At 40.7% G+C, this 25421-nt stretch overlaps 1 protein-coding gene across 12 annotated transcripts in view; it reads left to right on the top strand.

Moving 5' to 3' along the window:
* The window catches only part of wnk1b (WNK lysine deficient protein kinase 1b), an 86286-nt gene that overhangs the window by 35900 nt on the left and 24965 nt on the right, over nt 1-25421 (top strand). For 6 of the 12 annotated variants that reach the window (XM_027272313.1, XM_027272311.1, XM_027272312.1 and 3 more), the window contains exons 3-14: nt 3546-3718; nt 8626-8846; nt 9991-10148; nt 14402-14490; nt 15118-15257; nt 15482-15561; nt 15752-16039; nt 16278-16347; nt 17089-17282; nt 19183-19488; nt 21223-22656; nt 25184-25276. In XM_027272313.1, coding sequence (XP_027128114.1) covers nt 3546-3718; nt 8626-8846; nt 9991-10148; nt 14402-14490; nt 15118-15257; nt 15482-15561; nt 15752-16039; nt 16278-16347; nt 17089-17282; nt 19183-19488; nt 21223-22656; nt 25184-25276 — 3246 coding nt within the window. The remainder of the gene's footprint in view (nt 1-3545; nt 3719-8625; nt 8847-9990; nt 10149-14401; nt 14491-15117; nt 15258-15481; nt 15562-15751; nt 16040-16277; nt 16348-17088; nt 17283-19182; nt 19489-21222; nt 22657-25183; nt 25277-25421) is intronic. The other 6 variants (XM_027272308.1, XM_027272309.1, XM_027272315.1 and 3 more) reach the window with 6 other exon arrangements.

Genomic DNA, 25421 nt, shown 5'->3' with positions numbered 1-25421 from the left:
AGCGCAGTAGGATGTCCAGACTAGACAAGTTGATCAGAGGGTGTCAGCTTTCATCTTCTCTGCAGGAAGCTGCATAATGCTTTAACACTGCTGATTCTGTTTCTGCCCGCCTGTCTGGCTGCCTACTTTTATGCGGGTGTAAGTGTGTGTGCGTGTGTTCACGTGTGTCCTCAGTTGGCTGTTACAGAACAGAAATAGGGCAGGCAGACTTAGAGCTGTCACTAGCGTCGGGATGTATAGGTGGCTTCTTTCAAGTCCTCAGATTGGCGAAAGCAAGATAGCGAGAAAGCGAAGCTGGGCTTAGAGAGTGAGCAGTACTCTTGTCAAAAAAGAAGTGTGTGTGTGTGTGGGTGTGTGTGTGTGTGTGTCAGATAAGAGGCTGCAGATTTGAGTGTATATGCTCGTCTTGCTTAGGCGTGTTTGCGTGAGGCTTTGTGAATGAGAGAGAGAGTAGGAGGGTGTATTTGACTCTGGCAAACTCAAGTCTCATGATGTTTTCAAGGTTGGAGCAGAAAAGACAGGATAGAGTGAACAAAAACCACCACTCTGAACAGGAAGACTTGTATACATTTATTTTAGATATGCATTTACTGTGTCTTACAAAGCCTCTACTGTATGTACAAGAGTTATCTGTGCATTTGTACAGTAAAATGAAGAAGGAAACATTAATAATGTATTAGGAAGCCCCCTTTGGACTTGCTGTCTGCTTTCTCTGCTCACATCTATGGACACACACACACTCAGTAAGAGAGAGAGAGAGAGTGAAGTGATCTTTTAGTGCCCTGAGGGAGGTGTCGGACAGTGATATGGGTGGTCAGGGTCTTTTCTAAGTGCTGCTGGGAAATGGAATGTTGGCTTCCAGTCAGTCAGGTGACCTGCGTCTATTGTCATATGACGATAACGGGGTCACGTGATCATAATGTGAAAATGAATGAGACAAAGGTGGGTGTGAGGTTTGGTAAGCACACGCATGGATGTTTAAGTGTGCTAATGGGCCATCATCAGTGAAGTGGTTGCTGCAGGATGAAGGGATAAGCTGTCCTAACACACACACACACGTACACACACATTAATGCACTTAGAAACACACTGAAGCTTTCAGACTTTCTATCTGTGCATGTGTGTGTATAAGTCATAAGGATATAGATGAGGCCTCAGGTTATATATGAGATCACCTTAGTAAATTGTCTTTATCTCCGAAGAAGCTTGTGAGGTTTTTAATAGCTTTTATAACATTTAAAACTCACTCACTCTTTGCCAGAATCTTCTGTGCTGAAATGCTTGAACTATCAAAGTAGGAATAGCCTACTACCCGAATATTTAAATATCTCCCAGACTCAATAGTGCCTCCATTTCTCTGAATTTGGGGATTTGGTGGCACTGTAGCTTTAAAAAAAAAGACACAGATTCACAACATTTTGTCTGTGTATCTCAAAGATTAGTACTCAGAATATAGTGGGATTTATTGAATGAAACATTTGAATTGGAGCCACGGTGCCCCACATTGCACCTCTTTTTAAAACTGGTTGCCATGGTAACAGGCCTGATAACATTGGTGGGAGTAGGTGCTGAACCTCAAACGTTGTGATCTTGCGTCACCTTAAAAACACTGTTCTTTAAAATGCCACTTAAAAATAAACCTCTGACGTTTCTTTGTTGCTCGTCCGCGTGTCGCCCATTCTGTCATCTATACTTAAACAAAAACACACAGCCTTTGTGTCAGTCCTGCTGCTCTTTCCATGTTTGTCTGCATACCAGTAATTCCATCCTCCAACACGGTCATAGGCATTTTAAAATGTGTTGGATGTCATGAATTCCTCTCAAAGCACATATTTCTGTTTGTTCCAAGTTGATTGAAACATCTCTTTCATATTTGTTGTCTTATCTTTCTTTCCACATATCTGGTGCAACCTGCTTGTAACTGCAGGTTATCGGATAATAACATGCACAACATAACCATTTAGAGTCACGAGGGACGTTCTAACCGTTAAATTCCTCAAATTAAGCGTTGACGTTTTGTCACCTTATTTTATCATTGTCAGGCAGCTTTGATTTAGTTTATTTTTGGGGCAGTGATGTGCTGAATGTGTCAGTTATGGTTAGACACAGAGCTGCTGAAGAAACTGGAAACGCGTTCAGACTAAACAAATAAACACATACATACATGCCCGCCCACTAAAAGTAGCCAACACAAACCCTGCATCTGAGCTAATTCTTCAAGTAAAAAAATAATGCCTACAATGAAATAAAAATTTGATTTTAGGAGGTTTTTCTTCACTCTAAATAATAAAAGCTGACATTTAAACAAACACACAGCGAAAGCTGCACAACACGTTTACACACATGCACTCACTCACACTTCTTTACAAGATCTGACCCGCCCACACTGCCCTTTACATCTGTTTATTGAAGTATCAGTGGTAAAGCAGGAATGCCCATTAAACCGTTGTATACATGTGTGTAAGACTTTTCTAAGACGTTGGCCTTCCTCAGTATTGAAGAAGAATGTAGACTGTAACCTTAGCTTGTCTCGGTCAAGCTCTCGCTGGGTGGCTGCGACCACTAAAAAGACTAAAAAGTGTTATAAACTACAACTCACATCCAAACAAGAAAAATATAAAGGACACAAGAAATAACGTGTGCACATAATAAGTTTATAGCTGAAGTTGTGTATTTCAGGAAAGAATTGGGAATTGTTTATTGGTGGGGAAGCCAGTGAGGGATCACAGGAAGTCATCTCTCACAGAATATGATTTATGATTTTATAAACCCAACTATTAATAAATCCATCTAGTCAATAATCAACAAATCTTTAGCACCCCTACACCCAATAGTTAGTCTGCAGATGTAGTTTAGTTTGTATTAGTGAGGACTGATTACAGAAGCAGAGAGACATGGCTGTCATGAGTAAACAGGGGAGAGATGACAAGGATCACAGTAAAGGGGGAAAAATGTCAAATTAAAGCAAGAGCACATACACTCTCATAGTTTACCTAAATGTACCTACTGTATAAAGTCATATCAGTTTATTTATGAATCACTTTTTTTAATCCTGTTTGTCAAAGCACCTCACAGAGAACTGAAATGTGTTCTGCACTGATAAAAAGACGACACATCAAAATACACTCACTCTAATGGATGTTTGTTGATGAAAGGACTATTGTTCTGTTCACATCCAAATCCCTCTCTAGTGTTGTATTTTAATGTCAGGTGGCAGAATTTTCTGATAGTACCTGGTTTCATATTTCATCTGCTTTTACATGGTGCAGCTTACATGGTGCATCAGTGTTAGATGTAAAAGATGTATCAGGTTGTCAAAGCATAGTTGTGCGTGTTTCATCCTTTTTGTTAATTTACTTTCCTCTCCTCTCCTCAACCCCCCTTTTCAATTACTCTGATTGTAATTACACTCTCCATAATAGCGTCCCACTATTAATAGAATTGTTTTGGGTAAACGCTTCTTCCTTGTAGATTTCCTGATGAACGTGTTTCCTTTAGATTTTATGTATGTATGACTAACTTTTCCTCCTCTGTCCTGTGTGCAGGATCGCAAGCTGTCCAAGTCGGAGCGTCAGCGCTTCAAAGAAGAGGCCGGGATGTTGAAGGGTCTCCAGCATCCTAACATTGTCCGTTTCTATGACTCCTGGGAGGGCCCATGCAAAGGAAAGAAATGTATTGTTCTGGTCACTGAGCTCATGACATCTGGAACACTTAAAACGTGAGTGCACGAGAGAGAAAATGTAAGATGTTAATTTAGTGACCTGGGGAAAAGAAAAACAGCGTTTAGCTATCCAAATAACTTGGACACACAGATCAATAGGTGTGACTGGAAGGTTTGAAGCACTCAGTCACTGTAAGCAAAAGACACTGCCAACAGTTTAGGGAATGAAATGAGAAAAATAGGATCTGGTAAGTAACTTATTGGCATGGAACTGCATTTACAGTATTGTTTGTATTTTATCATGTGCTCCACTATCTGCCTAAACACATGCACACACATACAAACACCTCCGTTCCCCTTTGCTTCTGATGAGCACCGTCGTTTTTGCTTTATTTCCAACTGTTCAAACGGTCTTTCACCTTGCATCCCAGCAGTATTTCAGAGTGCAGCTGTTAGCGGGTCAGCTAGTGTCTGACTTACTACATGTACTGTGTGTGTGTGTGTGTGTGTGTGTGTGTGTGTGTGTGTGTTATGTGCAGTATGCATGTGACTGACTGAGTGCTTGTCTATGTATCCATGTGATGCATGTTCTAAAATAAGGTGTCATTCTATTTAAGCATCAAATAACTTGTTAAAGCTCAGGAATGGGGACCCTCCCAACTATGTGTGTTACAAACTATACATATGTGGTTAATATGTCAGTACCGGGGGCGTCTGTCGGTCTCTGCCTCACCCCTCCTCCCCGGACCTCACTGTGGTGAATTGATGCATCTGTGGCTGTCATTGTCCACACTCTGACAGCACATCACTCTGTATAGTTTAGATGTATGTCTGTGAATGTGAATGTGATCGCTGAGCCCCCGACACAATAAAAGGCTAAATGTGGGGCGTGTGGCGCACGGCTTACCCTGTGCGGTGCATCCTGGGACATCGGCCCACCTGCCAGCTGCTGCTGCTTCTGCTGCAGATTCCTCTCATTTCTGACAGAGAGACAGACAGACAGAGGGGGAGGCGTGTGAGGCAGACTGAGGGGAGGGCTGGTTGGATGACCAGTCTGATATACAGTTAGTTTTAGACAGAATGAGGGAGACAGGAAGTCAAACAGTCTGATAAGCTGATAGTGAGACGACACGCAAACAGTCAGAACAGTGGATGAATAAATATGTCCGGTTTAAAGGCAGCTAGGCAGAGTGACAAACAAATGAACCACCTGTGACCACAGAGTGAGAGAGTATTAATCCAGCAGCACAGCACTACCAAGGACAGTAGCGCCCTCCACTGGAAGACTGAAAAAAAGCTTCTTAAATCTGTCAAGAAATGCAGAAGCTTAGCAGACTCTCTCCAGCCTGCATATATCCAACATGTTAAACAGTAAAATGAAGTGAGTTTAACAAAGTTTTCCAACATGTTCTCCTATGTAGTGTGTAAAAACAAGAGATACAGGGAATCAAAATTACTTAAAATGTTTTAGGTAATATGAAAGAGGGATTTTAAATATTCAGATATAAGACCTTTGACAGAATAAGTCACCAGAATGCAAACACTGATGCTGAACAAGCAAAGTATGTCTGATAATGGGGGGAGTATTACTTAGATCATCCATCATTAAGCATGCAAAATATGGCTACATCTGGCGATTATTGTCATTGTTGATTAATCTGTTCATTGTATTGTTTGATCTATAAAATCTCAGAGAATAGTGGAATGCCAATGGCCTCAGAGGTCATGTCTTCTTCATCATCTTTACCAAAAAACAACACTTAAATTAGTAATTTTGTATCAGTCGACTGATCAAATAATTAGCTCCTGTAGCTCCACATAATGTAGGCAGGAGTTAATTTCTTCTTTTTTTTAAGTGCATGTGTAATGCATGCATGTACATATATGAACAGGAACAAAGCAACACAGCGATTTGGCTGCGATCCAGATGAAGACTTAGAAAGGAGAAGGGACTGTTGTACACTGCGGTGGTGGAAAAAGAAAGAGATGATGAGAGGGAGGACTGATAGGGAAGGAGGGAGATGGTGAGGATGGAAATACTGACCAGCGTGGGTTCAGGGTATTCGAGGCTCCTTATCTTGGTGTGCGCATGAGTGTGTGTGTGTGTGTGTGTGTGTGTGTGTGACAGAGAAAGAAGCACAGAGGCATGGGTTTGTGCTGCTGCTATTGCAAATGTGTATGAATACGTGTGTGTACTGTGTTTGTGTGCATATATACTGTTCACACACTTTATATACAGTATACGTCTGCATATTTCTCTATCTGTATTAACGTGTTGAAAAGAGAGCACGGTTGAGAGATTGTACGTGTAGGAGAGATGTGCATCGTCAGTCCAGCATCGCACGGCACAGGGTTTAACGTTTCTGTCAACACTGTTCTGACTTCAGAAAGGGAGAGAATGAAAGCAGAGGAGACGGGCGAGGGAGAGGAGTGCTGGTAGGTGAAGGGAATGGTAGTACAGAGGGAGGAACAGTAGAAGAGAAGCATGAAGAGAAGTAGAAGAAAAGTGAGAGCGAAGGAACAGGGGTGGATGGGAGGAAAAGGGAGAGGCGTTGAAAGGTTTTGGTTTAAACACTTTAAACAAGTTAGGCACATGTACGTATTGTGGTATGCTCATGTATAAAATCCCCAGTCTGTTAATATGTTCTGTGCCCTGAAGGCGAACTGCTTATGAAAATATGTGAATCCACCCAGATATTTTAAATTCCTCTGTGTCTAATGATGTAGAAAAATGGTGGGAGCCTATATAAAAGACAAAATCATCATAAAGAGTTTTATCGTTGCTCTAGTCGTATAAAAGTCACAAAGGCACTGCTGTATCAAAAGATATAATATGATAACATGTATCGCTAAACATTTTACAAAGACCAATCTAATCAACTCTTGTCATCTTATGATGCTGTGATTGTGCGTGAAGCTTTATTAACTATTTTGATAATCATTAAAGCTTTATTACCTTCAGCAAAAATGGCAAACATTAAGTAGTTCCACTTTCTCATTTTTGGCTTTTCTCTTATGTGGTAGTGAAGTTATTTTTTTGAAGACATGAACTTCTGAAATTCTGATCAGCATTTTTCATTCTTTTCTGTGGAGCAAACAATAAAATGATTACTGAAGGAAATAATCTGCAGCTAAATTTTATTATGCATATCATTGTTAGTTGCGGTGTGGTCATACGCTTGTGTATATACACAGCGTTGTTGCCATGGAATGGGCTAAGAATGATACTTTAGGACGGTACTTGATATTATCTCGCTTCACCACTGGATAATGAGTGCAGTCTACTCTAGTAAAGACACAGGGTCACGACTAAAACACTGGAGCTTCTATCAGCAGCCTGGATCTGACTCAGAGCAGACTGGTCTGTGATGCTGAGTCCAGAGTTGTCAGTTAAGACCGACCTGCAGCCCCTGCATTATTAGAGCAGCCGTTGACAGTCAGGATCTGCGTGTAAGTGAAGCTGCCACTGATGCTGGAGCCAGACTCACTGATGCTGCTCTTCAGCGAGTGAGCTGTCTGGGCTAGGAGGGCAACAACATTCTTTGCAGGGTCACTCTGCGGTTCAGTCAGCTGCCAGTAGCATGGGAAGATTTAGTTAGAGCTAAGTTTAAAGCTTGGACATTGATTTAATTCCAGCAAACCGATCAAGGACGAAATAATTTTGAGCTCTAAGGACCAAAGTGCTTAAACAAATAACAAAAATTTGTTCAAAATAAGATTATTCTGCCTGCTGTGGTACAGTGAACGTTGCACATAAAAGCAGAATTAAACAAATCAAAAGGTCACATAAGTCCCCAGCTGATAACAGAAAGTGGGAAACACTTTGCTTAGCAATCAAACATTGATTTGATTAAATGAGCTAATCAGGAGTGAGTTCATAAAGCACTTGAAGACATTTTAACAGACGCCTTGCATCTAATTTAATCAATAAAAATAAAACCTGCCTGAAAGTGAATTAGATGTTTAATCTGGAAATACTGCGGTGCAGCTCACTTAAATCTCAATAATCCTGTGGGGCCACAGAGTCCCCCAGTTTCCTCCCACATTCCAAAGACATACAAACCAGGTGGACTCCAGATCATCTATAGGTGTAGGTCTGTGTTAGTGCTGTGATGGCCTGGCGATCTGTCAAGGGGGTTCCACCCAGTGTATGCTGGGACAGGATCCAGACTCTCATAACTCAAAGACAATGATCAACTCCCACTTAGAAACCACACTAAAATGTCTGTGATGATTTGGATTAGCATGGCTACTGTTGTTTCATTAGTAGTTGGTAAAAATATGACATTTACATGAGGGTGGGATAGGATGTTTTTGCTTTATGTGGTGTAAAAATGACCAACATTCATGGTTATGGAATATTTAAATAATTTGCATACTGGCTGTTCATTATTGACTTTGCGTCTGTCATTGTCTAGAGCTAGCTTTTCTGTCAGTGTGTGTTTTTGTGCACACATTCATGTTTGCCTGAGTATTTATGATGTATCTCTATAAGCTGGAATTGTCTGACAGTAATCCACTTTTGTTGTGTAAGCTTTCATCTTTAATTGAAGCATTATCCGTCTCTCCGTCGCTCTTATCCGGCTATCATCTGCCTCTCCATGCCTTGCTTTGGAATAATTAATTCCACCACAGATGGATGGATGGTGTCCTGTAATAATATTAGTGAGGTGACATCCTCAAACGTCTTGTTTTGTCCACAAAGATATGAACTTATTCACAAATGGTGTAAAGTTGAAATCAGAAAATATGGACATTTTTCCATTAAAAAAAAAATTACACAAAGTGATTGATCAATTACAAAATAGTGGAATTTAATTCAATAGTTAACAACTAATCTATGAAATGACTAATTGTTGCAGCTCTCGTAGGTTTGAACCTGATGCTGTCCGTATGTTTTTGTACACTTTCTCTTGCTGTGTTGAATGACACGCTCTCTTATGTGTGATCTCTTTGTCCTGCAGCTACCTGAAGCGTTTCAAAGTGATGAAAATCAAGGTTCTGCGTTCCTGGTGCAGACAGATCCTCAAAGGCCTCCACTTCCTGCACACCAGAGCCCCGCCCATCATTCACAGGGACCTGAAATGTGACAACATCTTCATCACGGGGCCCACAGGCTCTGTGAAGATCGGGGATCTGGGTTTAGCAACGCTAAAGAGGGCCTCCTTTGCCAAGAGTGTCATAGGTAGGAAAATGAGTGTACTCACTGTAGACACAAACTTATTTACCTTTTGCTTGCACACATGCCTGTCTGTAGTCAGACATAACGTTGTGCACTAGAATTAAATGTGTAGACTTGTCAAGGTGGAGAAAGTGAAACAACTGACTGAATTTATGTGAGTTTGCCATAACAATAACCGCTTTACACACACACGTCCCCACACGCGGTCTTCATATAAGCAAAGACGCGAACACAGACACATTCTGCACCGCTACACACGCCTACTTTAGATTCATTTTACTGCTTCTAAAATGTCTGCTTGTAAAAGCAAACCGCAGGTATTTGAAATATGAAATGCACTGGTGGCTGGTGTGAAATGCACACCAGCCAGTCTGCTAGTAAGCTAGGATTAATCTGTCTGCAGATGTGATGGCTGCACAACACACACACACACACAACAAAGATACTCCCCAAACACACACCCTGCATGTATTACGCACTTATACACATAAATTCAAGTGGAGTAAAGAGCGCCTGCTGTGCTCCAAATAATAACTTGGCAGCAGTCTAGTTGTGTAGTTAACCACTGGTATTCTGGTACTCACACACATTCTCACACATCTACATGAATGTGCATATTCTCATGCACTTGATGGTTGAGGAGGATATGCTTTGTAAATCTCACAGTTGCTCTGTAGTAATTAGGCAGACCTCAAGTATTTGGACACTTGCAGAAATCCACAGACGCATAAACAAGGCTAGTATGTGGTACCAACAAGGTTTCCAGCTGTGTGTAGGGAATGTTTTATGGTTTAAGTCATCTACTCACCATAATCATTTTAGTATGTGTTACTCAAATGTCCAATGTTTATTTATCACTTAAATCTCATGAGATCTGGTCAGTGGTGATACTGATTGTGGGAAATACACAAAGACTGAGTAAGTACACAAATATCCTTCACACACTTGAAAAATATTGAAAGCAACTAATGTGTCGATTGCCTTTGGAGCAATGATGGCATGCAAGTATTTCTTCTTATATATGCAGTGTTTCTCAGAGGATATTTGAAAAAGTATTACATCTAAATTACATAACCTTTTAAGATGTTGAAATGAAAGATCTAAAATCCCAGCACAATCTAAAAGTTCCTCATTTTCCTTTCATTAGGAACTCCAGAGTTCATGGCTCCAGAGATGTACGAGGAGAAGTACGATGAATCTGTAGACGTGTACGCCTTTGGGATGTGTATGCTGGAGATGGCTACCTCAGAGTACCCCTACTCTGAATGTCAGAATGCCGCCCAGATCTACAGGCGGGTCACAAGTGTAAGTCTGCATTTCCTGGGCAGTGTGGGTGTGGCAGAAAGAGTGAAATTATTTCCTATGAATGCCTCTGTGCACTGTGAATGATGGTGGGCAATCATGTGTTGTATCTAACGGTCTCTAATCTCCATCCTCCTCCATCCGGCTTTCTCTGCCACTCCCTCCCCATACTTGTTTACTTGCTGTATTAATAAGTTTGGCATGAGCCACAGGAGATCCAGTCATATGACTGTGTTTTTGCACTGATCAGTCTCTCTCACACATTCTCCCTCCCTCCTCACCTCTCTCTTTCTTGCTCTGTCAAGCAAAAGTGAAAAAAAAGAAGTGGGAAGACATTTTTTCTTCTTCACCACTAGAGAGCAATACCTGTCATATCAGGTCAAAACAAATGTTGTTGTGCTGGCCCTGAGCAACACACCATAAGGCTGAATTTTCCGAGAGAAAGCTGAAAGTAAAAGCAAAGAAATGAGAAACATAAATGAGGAAAATATCTTGTATAAAAGCAAAAAATGAAATCAAATTTCAAAGACATTTTACAGGACTTGAAATGAAGAAACTCTTTCAGGATGCATTTATTGACAGACTAAAACATGTCTGATTGAAAAGCTCCTAATTCGTTTTTAGTTTTTGTAACATGTCCAACATTTGCTAAAATTTAGATGACAGTCGGCTGGGAAACTGAAAAAAAAAAACACAGAGGGGACAGCAGATGCAATCAGAGGCTGTTTTAAGTTGAGAGCTGCTGAGGACACACACACACACACACATATAGGCAGATGAGAGCTGTCCCCCCTCCTTTCCTCACGGGACTGAGTTCAGCTTTGTGCAGGGTGACAGTGATGGTTAATGGACCAGAGGAATTTACTAGAAATCTCTCCCCCTCTTTTTTCCTCCCTCTATCCTCCCATAGTGCCTCCATTATCGCTCTGATCTCCCCACATCTGTCTGTCCTATCCCATCGTTTATTTCAATCGAAGCTTTATTGGAAACATCAAATAATTTTATGCGGGCACATTTTTATTTACCTTATTTAATTACAATTTTTGCAAAAACATTCATTTTAAACTGAATAAGGATTAGTACCATTATCCCTAAAAATTTGGCTGGGACAGAAAGGCAGCACTGTTTATAGCTTATGGAAGCAACATCCCCCTCAGCTAAAACACACATTTCTGTCTAACATTAAAAGTTAATGGTGACATAAGTAGCACAGCAGTGAAAGGGTTTTCAATGTGTACACCAGAAATAAAAACGGATGCGTTCCATTTTCTGTTTTAGATGATTATAATCGGACAAAGGCTGCAAAAGAACTTGTGTTTTTATATTGTTTATATTCTATATGCCTTAATTTCTATTCATTTTGAGTTCAAATTTTCAGCTCAGTAATGGAATTGATAAAAATGCTTTCAGTGGCCATCTGTGCTATCTGACTGGCAAATTCAAATTGAAGGGATTTGGATTAAGATTGCCTCCCTGCCTCTAAGCACCACTGTGAGAGAAAACCAGTCTTATATCTATTTGTCTTCCGTCATCTTTTCTGTCTCTGAATCTCTCAATTTAATTTAAGAAGCTTCATGCGCAGAATAAATTCAGAAAGAAGATTTCAATCCATATGTCCGTCTGGCCCTCTGTCTTTTCCCTCCCTGTGAAATCACATCTCCAGTTTGATCGAACCATATTTGATTATCGTTGTGACCTCAGGCTTTGGGTTCACAACTTTTGTTGTTTGTGTTTAAGTTGATAGCAGTAATTTCACACACTGACTTTTTTTTTTTATTCAGGAAGCACAACATGTAGTCCGTCAAGCAGCTTCACTTGTCTGTATGTGTTATTGTCACACACAACACACACACATACACACACAACCTTGTGACAACCCCAGGGTGCACAAATCACCTGCTTCCTTTCATTTCACTGCCTAATCCATCCGTACAGCTTTCACCCCTCCATCTCTCCCTATGTCAGTGCTCACAAAGTTAGAAACCTCAGTTAACTGATCTGTCTGCTGGGCCCCAAAGAATGCTTTTGGTGCCCGAAAAATGGCTTCATGGGTCACAAGTAGACATTATTATATCATTATATGGGCTAGTGTGTTCAATTTAGTGGCATCTAGCAATGTATTTGGTGACTGAAACCACGAGTATCCAGTATAATCTTGATATATTTCATACAGTGTTTGAGGCCCCTTGTATTGTTTTGTATGACTGTAATGCAGCAGGTTTTGTGGGAATATACGTTATGGTTCATCTTAAAATATCTTGATTTGCAATGTTGTTGACATACCTCATGGAACATTCCTTACCTCCAATCAGCCTTGTTAAACTGAAATCGTGCTTTCTCTCTCCTTCATCCTCCCTTTCTCTGTCAGACTTAATATCATTATTTCCTCCATCAGTCCTAACTTTGTTTGGCCCTGGAATCTCAAAACAGCTGTGTGTGTGAGAGCGGGAGAGAGGGAGAGAGACACACACAGAAAGAGAGAGATGGGGGGGGGTTGTTATATAATGGTGAACTGGGGGGTTGCAGGGGAGAAAGGCCAAGAAAGGAGGAAGGAAGGAAAACGGGGCTGGAGGAAAGGGGCAGAAGGAGGTGGTCATTTGCTGGCAAAACAGGTTGAGATAAAGTGTCAGTAAGTCTTTCTGTGTGTTAGTTAGCCAGAACTATTCCCAAGACATCTGTCAGTCAAACAGGTCTCTAGTCTGCTTTTCTCAGTACTTTCTGGGTAAGTTACTCCTTGTGTTTTGTTTTGTGAGCGCTCTCAATCTCTCTTTAGTTTGTGTGTTTGATCGATTCTGTGTGATTTTAGGAAAGCGATATCTGCTTGAAAAAGTTTTGATGTGTGGTAATTACTTAAAAGTCTTGTTGGTTATTTCGTTATCTGATTTTATCAACCGCATTTCCTGTTCGCTCTGCTATACTAGGAGATTTTACACTGACAAACATTCAAACATTTGATAACATGTTTTACTAGAAACTATCCTCCATACATGTGATAGAGAAATGCTATTTTTTCTTATTTATTTAGGATTGAGTTTCAGCCCCTTTACCTCAGTCTCTATTTGGTTCCCCCATTAACATGTTTGAACAAATGGGCTGGTCATTAGGATGCCTTCTGGGGAGCCGTGAACTGAGCTGAACTTCTGTTCAGTGTTCGGCTTCTGAATGGTGCACCTAAAATGTGAACGGTCTTAAGAGGTTCTTTGTTCCTAGTTACTTGTGAGTGCCAAGTACTAGTACCTCGTATCACAAAACACTCGAACCTTTATGATTTGATTTTTAATTTGATAGGGATAATGCAATTTAACATGTCTTGTCCCTTGTTGGGCTTTTACACATAGTGTAATCAAAACTTTCAGTATCATAAAACCACAGTATACTACAGATATGGAAATAAAGTACAACTCACTTACTGTAGCACAGACCATCAGCAGACATACAAATATAGACCACAATACACCACAGCTATCAAACTACATCAAAGTACACACCACAGTGTCATACGTTGTCTTTTAACTGTTTTCGCTGGGTGCAGTTGCTTCTTTTTTTTCTACTGCAAACAGAGTTGTATTTTCCAAGTCCTCAGAGATGCCTTTTCATACTGCCAAACTTCAGAATGGGTCCCTGCTGGTGCCTTTTATTAGTGTTATCCATCAAAAGGGTCTCTGGTTGTCTTAATTGGCGCTGAGCAGCTGTGATTCATTATTTATTCCTGGGAAGATATCTGGGTTTATGTGGGAATTATCCCTGAACGGTCTCTTACTGTAGGACCTCTGTCTATCAAATGTTCAACCTTTATATGACCTTGTTACAGCAAAATGTTGTGTTAGCGTGGCTCAACGAATTGAATTTCAGAATTTAATTTAATTAGGGTTAGTCAGTCATTCATTCAGTCAGTCAGTTCATCCTGCAGTTTATAATAGGAATTTGTTAGTTTAATATTTACAGTTAGTTTCATATTTCAGACTATACCCTTATTTTATTTCTCCTATTTTCGATGTTTCTTTTCTGAAGAATGAATTTTGCATTCCATACAGAGGCAAAACAAAACCAGCAAGCCAACATAAGTCTGTTTTCTGCAACATAATGACGTGTTCTAACATTCAGAAATTCAGAGAATCCTTAAGAAAGAACACGGGGTGCTTTAATTTCTCCTCAAAAATCCAGAAAGCTTATATACCTGATTTTTTCGTGAACAACTCTGTGTCTATTCTGTAAAAGGTTCCTCGTCTTCACTGCTCTTCTCTCTGTGCGTGCAGGGAGTGAAGCCTGGCAGTTTTGACAAGGTAGCCATTCCTGAGGTGAAGGAAATTATAGAGGGCTGCATCAGAACGAACAAAGATGAGAGGTGAGACACACACACACACACACACACACACACACAGTCCACACACATCTTTTTTTGGTTGTTATAGATGGACTGTATTGTGACACCATGAGATTCATAGACAACGTGCATTTAATTATATACTTTATTAAAATAGATCACAATCGCACATTGAGCATCTGTGTGACCTCACCTAATCCTGTTTGCAATCATAGCTCCTTGGTCAGAAATAAGAAGTCCTCTGTTCTCCCAAAACATTTGCTTTACCCATTTGTCAACAGTTTAGAAATTTAACCAAACCTGAGCCTTCTCCCTCTCTTGCACTTTCTTATTTTTCTTCATGCCCTCTCCTTATTGTCCAAATTCCTTTCTTCTTTTACTCTCTCATCAAAGACACCTAACTGTGTTTATTTTCTTTTTTAAGAACTATCATAAGTCTTAGCCCACAAACTAAATAACACAATATGAAATTTATCTCAAAAGCTGTCCCGTGACTCATGTCAACATGTTTTGATTCCCAACCGATAAATTAAATGCCACATCTATCCAATTACCTTATCAGTGCACCTCACAAGGCATTGCTGTTCTTGAAATTGGCATCAAGTATCAAGAAATAAATCTCTTTTTTTGGTCTCTTTCTGATTCTAGGTATGCTATAAAGATCCTGTTGAACCATGCGTTCTTCCAGGAAGACACCGGGGTCAGGGTTGAATTAGCAGAGGAGGATGATGGGGAAATGATTGCCATCAAACTCTGGCTCAGGATAGAAGACGTCAAGAAGCTCAAAGGCAAGAATCATTTTATGTTTTCACTGAATTCAATTTTTTATACATAAAAGAAAGAAACTTAACCCATAAACATATTTCATATTTGTCATAATTTGGCAATGATTGCTGAAAAATAAAAGCTGTTATTTTGGCGACTAACATTACATTTATACCATAGATTTGAATTACTCCCAAGAAAACAGAGAGGCAGCTGCATGATCAGGCATTTGTTACATGTTTTGCAGGCAAATACAAAGACAACGAAGCCATCGAGTTTTCCTTTGACTTGAACAAGGATGTCCCTGAAGATGTGGCCCAGGAAATGGTATGTACAATTATGGCAGGTGGTGGTGCAAGTAGTAGAAGGAAGTCATTGATGAGAGCAAGAGAGAATAGACAGAAGGGAAGGCTGTTGGTTAGAAATAACTACATGACATGAAGACATGGAAAGTCAGGGATTTATGCATGAAATGACAAAGGGTCAGAGTTTTTACGCTTGTTTTAAAATTCCACAGGTTGAGTCTGGCTATGTTGCTGAGGGCGACCATAAGACCATGGCGAAGGCTATTAAGGACCGTGTGTCTCTGATCCGGAGGAAGAGAGAACAGAGGCAGCTGGTACGAGAGGAACAGGAGAAGAGAAAACTGGAGACTGAACAGCAACTACAGCAGCAGCAGCAACAACAACAACAACAACAACAGCAGCAGCAGCAACAGCAGCAACAGCAGCAGCAACAGCAGCAACAGCAGCAACAACAGCAGCAACAACTCCAACAAGAGGCACTTAAATCTTCACACACACAGGTTCGTAAGCATAGATTAATGTTTGTCAGATCAAATCAGTTCTTAATAAATCAGTTTGCATGTATATTGTTTAGTGTCTTTGTAACATTGATCAGGAGTAAATAAGGATGTTTTTAAGGATTGTCTTTAACATTCATGCATCACTTCCACCTGAAGAGAGTCCACATGGTCCCTTTTTCAGTTGTGGAATTTTGTATCTGACTGTGGAGTCATGCACTTTGTGTTTGTTTGTCTGCAGGCAGAGGCAGAGGAGACTGAAGTGGAGCCACAGCAGCTTCACTATCAGCAGACCGGCATCTCGCATACATGTAAGACAAACTACAAAAGCACACGCAGTTGTAATCATCATGCATCATCACATTCTGTACATTTTTCTATTTTCTCTTTAAATATTTCAGCCAGCTAAAGTCTGTGAACACCAATGGCTTCATGTATAGCAATATGTTTTATGCATACTTTAATAAGATCTCAGATTTTTTCCATGGTTACAGGTCATGTTTGATTCAAACACAAACCCCAGACCCTACTTAGGTTTCAAAAAACATATTCACATATTATAAATTGAGATTACCTCCTGCACATCCATCACTAAAAAACATGTGACACATTACTGAGTATATCTCACAAAATCTTTGCTGGGGAGACACCCATCATCATCATCATGAACCAAGTAGGCCATTCCCGTATCATATTGTCACTGTCTTCCTGTAAATCCGGGGCAGCTATTGTTGAGTTACCTTTCATATGCGGCGCACAATTTCCAGTCATCCTGTTGTAAATTGAAAACACACTCGATCTATGAATTCTTCCTTCCTGTAATTGTATGCTATTGAAGTTGTTGCGCCCTTTATAAACAGCCCAGGCTCCCCTATGGCTGATGTTTTTTTCAAACCAGCAGGAAAATTACTTTCATTTTTGTAAGTAATTACTCAATTGGGACTGCTAAAGTCATTACTTTAAGACGTCATTTATCAGACCATAGAGAATGAGAAGAATAAGGAGAGACGGGACAAACGGTCACCCTGTCTTTCTGTCTCTCTCTCTCTCAGCTGAAGGAGGTATGGACAGTGGCCAAGGTTCCTCAGTTTTCTCCTCAGACTCCCCCCACCTGGGTCAGCTGACCATGTCCTACAGCTGCCCCCCCTCCAGCCAGCCCCCTTCGCAACCCCAAACCCCTTACCCCTCCACCCCCTCCGCTAACCCGCAGCAGCACCCAGGCTATGCCCAGCCGCCGCAGCCAATGGTGAGTTTGCGCTGTCATCCAAATGACGCACGTGTAGGTTTCTCTTGCACTTGTGAGGACGAGGTCACGTTTAACACATCTGTGAGTGGCACCCGAGCTCACAGGTGTGCTGAAAATGACTCGTCAGTTTGAAGTGAGCATTGTGTTGTGTATTTGGAGTGAGTTGGAATAAAGGTTGCAGTGTTTGTGAATAGTAGGATTTGGGGTATTTGTTGAACTAAATGCACATAATAGTGTTGTTGATGGGTCTGAGGTGATCACCTTCAACCTGAAGAAGAAGAGAACTAGAAGGTGTTTACTTGACTTAAACAATCAGTTAGTTGATGTTTGTCAGTCTGATCTCAGCCAGTAGAGCTGTGGTAGTCAACAGTTGGATTTCATCATGTGGCAGCTAACTATTCATTTTTTTGTTTTTGTTGTATTTCATCTTAGAAGTATTTAAGTAACTCTTCAGCCTCCCACTTTTCATCAATGCTGTAATTTTATCAACCAGTTGCCTCTTTCTTTCTCCTCCCCTCAATCCTTCTTGTTCTGTATATTCAAACCTATATGTTTTTTAATGCTCCCTCATCTGTTGTTTGTTCATTTTCTGTTATTTTTGGTACAGTTGTAATCTTGAATATTTCTTTGTTCTCAAATTTTTTAAACATATTCTATATATTGATCGGCATATTTGCTTAGAAACACATCAACCTCCCATGCTTTTTACATTGTTCATGCAGAAGCATCATATTCAGGAATGAATAACGAATAAGTACAAAGATTTTCACATGTCTATTCCAAAGCAACTTAGAATAAGTTCCATTAAACTGAGGAATAAGAGTTTGATGTCATCACAGAGTGCAAATATAGACAACTAAAAGCGTGTTCATTGCTACAGTACAATCGCTTTTTTAATTTAAAAATGAGAAGTATGCAACTTTTGTTGGTTTGCCTGTCTGTTCACTGTTGAAAAATGATGTAAAATAGTGTTGACTGAGCATGGTTTCCACATCTCTCCTATGGCCTGTGATTTTTATTTAGCTTCCTTCATTCACTCAGGGGATGTTTGACAAGCAGACCTGCTGTTTTTACCCATAATCCTCAATGGCTGACCTTTCAGCAGCAGATGAGTCAGATTCCTTACACTGAAGGGTGCCTTATAAGTACTTACTAATGGAGGGGCGAGCATTTCTCGTTTAATTTCCCAGCCCAGTCTTTTCTATCTGGTGACCTTTTGACTACGAATGTTCCAGTTTACCAGCAGCTATACTGATTTAGTGTCCAACTGGATGATCACTGATTAAATTATGGTTTTGACTTATTTTTAGAAGTAACATAACATGTCTTAGAAGGCTTATTTCCTCATAAGGGTCATTTCTTGGAGACCAGTTTATCTTATTACTACTTAATTCAATTGAAAAATCATTCTTGCCTTTTATTTAATATTTTGTTTATTTAGTTATTTTGTCTTTACTTTTATTATGTTTCTTTTTGTCACTGTATTTCTTTATATTATTTTGCTATTTGTGTTTTTTTACATTTCAATTCAACAGTATGATACAGAACATGTAAAGCTTTCACTCTATTTATGAATTGTTTGTTGCAACAGTTACTCCTACAAAATCATTGATCTTCCCTTTTTTTCTAAATTCTTGAATAATTTAGGATCTGTAAACTTTATTAAGTTCTGTCAGAAATAACATGAAGTTTTAATGCAAAGCTGTGTCTAACTATCACTATTTATTTGGTAACTTTTGTAATCATATAATTGATTTTCATTACTTCATCCTTTTCTTTTGTTATCTTTTAATTTTGCTGCTGTTTTCTATGTCTAGGTAATTTTTTATGTTTTTAATTTCTTTGTGTTTGTTTTTCATGTTTATCCCACCTTCTTCCATCACCCCTCCCTGGCCTACAGCCTGCGTTGCGCCGTCGTCGAAGTCGTAGCATGTCTGTTTGCGTCCCCCCCTCCTCTTACTCATTTTCCTATGCCCTTCCACTCCTGGCTGTTCCTCCAAAGCAGCCCTCCACCCCTCCTCCAGACCTGTCCTCCTCATCCTCCTATACCACCACTTCCCCCTGCATGCCTCTCGCACCTGAGAGGGACACATTCGCCGGGCGCCTCTCCAAGGCCCTGGAGACAGTGCTACCCCTCCACACTGCCTCCTCTCTGCCCAGGGCCAGGCAACGGAGGGCCAGCCTACCTGCTCTGTTCTCCACCCCTGTAGGTTCACAATCGTAATCTCCAAAGGCCACAGTGGTGGTGAGAATCAGAGAGGAAGAGAGAGGCAGAAAGATTAGGGATATGGGCCACACCGGTGTCTGAAAAAGTTTTTATTTTTATTTTGTAACTCCAGAAGAATGCTTACCATCATTGTACATGGAAAGCAGTGGCAAAATCAATGTGCTGTATAAACCAGTAACTTCTTTAACTGTTGGACCGAGGATTGTTAATGAACCAGCTTGTATCACTCATGTTGATGCAGCACAGTTTTTTGTTACAGCTTTGTTCCTTGTAGAACCAAACGAGAACACTGAATTTATTTGCTGATGAACAGATGCAAGATGAGACACACACAAAAAATCGTGAACAGGTTGAGCACCACTGCAGCTTTCCCAGCGTCCTTTACTGAATATATGTATGATATGTACCATATCAGTAGCATCCGTCCTCTTAATAGTTAAGATATTAACAAGATCTTTAATAAGAGCTAACTGTGTAGCAAGAGGGGTTAAATTGAGTGGGCTGAGCCAATACTAAACGTTAGCTTGAAATCTAATCATATATTATGAAGTTGGTATAAAAATCCTACATCTATATTCTGAATTTAAAGCATTTTAAGTGACACATTTATCTTGAGTAAGTATACTGGTATGACCTTTATTCAGACTTGGTTTGCTTTCAGACACTGCTGTGAGTCTGTTATTCTACTTATCTACCTCTCTTTAACTCTCTTTCTCCCATTTTTAGACCACTATGCATTTCTTTAAAATACAGATTGACTGGCTTTAGCTTTAACTTTCTTCTATGATACAAATGTCTTAATATCATGTGCTTCTGCCATCAAGAAAACCGCTCATTTGACAGGCAAAATTATCAAAGTGGTTTTAAGGTATTTTGAGGCCTCAGAAGAGGAAGAAGCCGACAGTAGAAAGATGACAGGAAATGAGGAGGGAGAGATTAAATTGCAAAAGAATGTGTCTTATGGCAGCGTCCCCCTTTTTACAAGTAAAAGACAACATGCTAAACACCAATCTTGTCTAGACGGTTTTAAAAAAAATCATCAGCATCACAACATGAATCAGTCTTCTTGCCCCTTGTTGTTTTGATATTCATTCCTGAACAAAAGGGCTAACACAATTTATTATTCAAGCACAGGCTGCAGCCAAACTCCTCATTAAGATTTTGTCATAAGGATTACACATTATTGAAGTTGCAACTGCTTAGTTACTGAACATTTTGCAGAGAGAAGCTCTGTGATTAAATCCCGTTTTCCTGACTGCAGATGACTCAGGATATTATTGCGATTAGATCCAGCATTTGGCCTTTCTTCTCTTTGTATTCACTGCTTCACTGCGTGTCTACCTGTGAGCTCTGGCTGTATCTACCACTTTTGCTGTATCAGTTGGCTGGTTGTCTTTGTGCTGTACCAGTCTGTCACTTGTCACTTTTCCATCTGTCTGCTTTACTGCAGCTCTGCATCTTTACATTACCTGTTGACTTCATCATTTTTTTATTTTTATTTTTTTTTACAGCTGTTGTTTTGTGTTGTCTTAACCACATCATCATGTTTCTAATGTGAAGAGAGAATATATGTCCCTTTTTTTTCTCTTGGTATTCTCCTGAAATTGTGCTCTTTAACACACTATTTTCTCCATTCCATGTGGGTCTTTGCTGTGGTTCTCTCTCTCATTTTCTGAGTCTCATTCTTAAATCCATTGTATCTCATTGTCGCAGCAGCATTCAATGCCGCACCCCTACAGTGGAGGAGCAGGAGGAGGAGGAGCAGGAGGGAGCATCCCCCTCTCAACTCTCCCAGACCCCACTACTATTTTCTTCCCCTCAATCCCTGAGCGGCCCATTTCCTTCTCACCTCCTCCCACTGGGCCTCCTAAGGCCTACAACTCTCAGAGACGCAAGAGCACGTCCATTCTGGAGGCGCATACCCGACATTTCCAGCCTGCCTACACTCGCTATGGGAGCAGCCTACATCCCTTTTCGGGCATGGAGGGTGTAGAGCCCCCATCTCTCTACATGGTAAATCCTGGTTTTGCAGCAGCTGCTCAAAGACTTGGTGTTGGGGAGCCGCTGCATCTCCCAGGACAATCGGACCCAAGCATGTACGGCTATAAAGACATGAGAGCAGAGCATGAGGAAGCAGTGAGGAGATTAAGTCTTAACCAAGCTGCCTTATTGGACCATTATGAAGCAATGGCATATGGAGGATACCCAATGACTGCACATCAGCTTGGCCACTTGAGTTTCCATCAGCAGAGACAAGCAGCAGCTGCAGCTGCTAGTTTGGTGTTTGATCCTGTTCCACCACCGCAACCAGGGTTCTTGCACCCACACATCATGCAAAGAATGAGTGCACACAGCCCAATCCCTACACCTTTACCTCCCATGAATGTGTCCACCGGTGGTTCTGTTCCTTCTTCATCATCTGATGGATGCTATCCTCCACCACAGCATGCTTCCACTTCTGCTTTCCCTATTTCCGCTCCTCCGGTAATGGCTGACGCCCCACCATCAAGTGGCAGCGTGTTTGAGTTCCATTTAGCTGCTGCCGCTGCAGCTGCTGCCGGAGACCCAAGCCTCCTGGCATCCAGACTTTTCCGGGCCCGAAGGAGCTCCATGGACCTCCCCCTGGATGACAGCCCCGGAACCGGATCAGGTGGTTCAGGCACGTACAGCCGTCTACAACCAGTGACAGAAGAGCTGTACACATATGTCAGTCCCGAGCTTCCCTTACCTCCAGGAAGTCTTCTTCTTCACCACACAGGTTTAACCGTAAAAGACAGAAGCCCAGAACCTTCTAGTGACTCTTTGGCTTCCTCTGATGCCGGGGAGTTCCAGTCACCTCCTCCCCCACCTCTCCTCCCTCCATTCGACTCCTCAGCCGCTCAGTCCATCCCTCACTCATCCTCCGCTGCGCTCTACGATTCATCCGCCGGAGTGTTTCCCATAGATCCCCAGGGACACCCACCCTCCATGCAGAGCTTTCTCCCTCCCACCCCATCCTCCGAGCTTCCGCTTGGGGGAGTCTCATCAACTCAGCTGGAGTCTCTGATCCAGAGTGCCTGGGCCCGGCATGGCGGGGTGGTACCAGCCCAACCCGATATGACATACCATGAGTCATTGTTGGCCATGCAGGCCGCTAACCCCACTCTGGTACTGAGTTTAGACCATAAAAACACCCCTAGACCTCTGGGTCAATTACTAGTTGAAATTACACAAGTTGCTTTTTTAGTGAAGATTCACAACCAGCTGGTAACATATCATAAAGCCACATTATGGCTTTTAATGCTCTTATCCCATCTCATAGATTGTAACATTGGAAATGCAATTAATACATTTATTTTTCATGACTTTGTACCCAGGAGGTAATTTGCCAGTCAGGTATTATTATAAAACAACTAACTTAGATAACTAAGAAAAGAATGTAATCAATCAAGTGGAGTGAATCCTTCTATAAAAAGCAGCTGAATTCACTTATAACAGTAATTTGATCCAGAGGCCATTATACCAGTCCCTGTTTTGTTTTTATTACCCTACCGACCCAGGAGCCCCAGCTGATGCACTTGTCATCATATAGTCTTAAGTTTTAATCCCCTCTGGTCACATTAACACTCCAGAGTGAGTCTCACGGTCTGCCTTCTCACATTATTTACTGCCTGACTTTAGTTGGCACCACTGCATTAAAGACTTATCGATGAGAGTACGACCCAGAGCACATCTGGGTACAACCAAAACAATAAACATTGTATTATTGTTAGTCAAGTAATAATTGTTTTTTTAAAGCAACATTCAGAAGGTAGTCTCTGAGACAAACTCCGGCGTACAAGCAAGCAGTCTAAGCTCCCCTTCTTTCTGTGTTTATGTTGTGTTTTTTATTTTTTTATTTGTCAATATAAGTAAGTAAAATTTTGTCTGTATGTTCATATATGAATATATATGAGAAATGTGTGTTTGTAAGAGTATACTATATGTGTGGTATACTTGAATTTTTCCTCGTACAAATCCAAAGTCCATTTGGTTCTAAGACAACATTAAGTACCTTAAATGGTGAGCCTTGTGTATATATTAAAAACACCAACACATTGAATAGTATGTTATTAAAAGGGCATTATTGAAGTTTGATGAAGCTGCAGGACTTTGTTGATTTGTACAGACAAACGCACAAACATACAACAAAAAACGGGGGCTTAGACAAACTGAGCAATGTAACCATGCAGATAGACATTTCATTTGTATATTTTAGACTTTTTCTGTTATTTTGTGTAAAGATCTTGGCTTTAAGTCAGGTCTTTATTATAGCATATTGTGTTGTTATTTCCTGAGCAGACTGGAAATCAACTTCCTACGCAAGGTTCAAAGGTCACAGTTCAAATTCATTAAACCCTTAGAATGCTGATGTTATTAGTGTCACCTTTACTTTTTTCATTATTTACTTTGAACCACTATGATCATCGGTCTCTCTTCCCATTTCTTCAATCTTTATCTGTTATTATATGTGTTTTTCTTCCAGTGTCCTTTGAGCTTAAGTTCTCTATCTTTCTATAAATTTTATTTATTAGATATCTGTGCTGTGAAAGTCTTTATTGTGTTTTGGTGACGGCTTATGATGTTAGAAAAAGGTACGTAGCTGTGTCCGGTGCAATATACTTGTGTAAGCTCCCACCACACTTTGTGAGGGCGGGCTTCATGACAAGTAGCAAGTTGCAAACAGCCTTCTAAGGGTTCAGTCCATAGAATGGGGATTACTGTCGTATGTCGCTGTCCTGTAGTGCTGTAAACTATTTGAAGAAGACAGGAAGGAAAACCTTGCTTGCTTACTAAAAATGTAAAATCTCTTGTACATTGTCAAATTTGCAGGTAATTCAATGTTTACCCTGCAACTTGCCATACCAATCAGACTTAAGGAAAATAAAAATCATTGTTTACCCAATATAGAGTCCAACAGAGGTGCTATTTATGACAGGTCATACAGTCTCAGGATGAAAACTTATTTGACTTAGAAATTTTATTAATGTCATTAAACACATAAAAAGCACACATGACAGAAGAGTTTCATGCTTTTGGTTGAGTTGGTCATCATAATCATGAAGAAAGGTGAAGTCTGTGTTGGGTATTTTTTAGGGGAAACAGTGGTGAGTTGTTTTCAATCTTTATATTTAAGATCAGTGATTTAGTTTAGTGTTTGGTGTCAGTATTCCGGCTTCTCCTCTGTGGTTCATTGGCTTGTTATTGCAACCAATCATTTAGGGTCTGACCTGCATGTTAAGAAAACCCCTGTACTTACACCCTGCCTAACCCTAGTAATGTGCCTGTACTGTTGTACCTGCTACACTACAAGCTGTGTGTATGTGTATATGCATACCGTAGGTATTGGTGTGCATATATCTGTTGCCATAATAGATCAATGTGCGTATATGTCATCTGTGTGCATGTGTGCATACACAAGAAGAAAACTAGAACTGATCACTAGAGAACAGCGGAGGTACCTTGTGTTTGCACTCATGTATAATTTCTGGTCCACAAGCTACAAACATGTCCTGATTATTTCTTGTTTTTCTCTCCTTGCTGCCGATCTCTTCACTTCTCACCTCTCTCCTCCATCCTTTTTATATACCACAACATCGCATCTCTTCCTCTCTGTCCATCTTTCTGCCTGTCTTCCTTTGAATCTGTTTCTCAGCAGCAGGTTCAGACTCCCACCCCCCAGCCCTCTCCAGGACCCCCTCTGGTCTCTGCCACCACCCAGCCAGCTCCTCCTGGAACCTCCCAACAGGTAAGACAGCTCAACTCTCAAACTTTTAATGCCACATCCCCTACCACACAAAGATAAAATGCAAAAATAATACTATTTTGTGCTTATTCTGCAAAAGCTCGTCTGCTTTCTCTTTGAAGTCGTTGCCTTTCCTTCAAAGTAACCA

This window comes from Larimichthys crocea, chromosome XX (genome assembly GCF_000972845.2).
Source record: "Larimichthys crocea isolate SSNF chromosome XX, L_crocea_2.0, whole genome shotgun sequence".
Taxonomy (NCBI): domain Eukaryota; kingdom Metazoa; phylum Chordata; class Actinopteri; family Sciaenidae; genus Larimichthys; species Larimichthys crocea.
The sequence above is the reverse complement of the archived record's forward strand: the minus strand, read 5'-3'. Positions and strand labels throughout refer to the sequence as shown.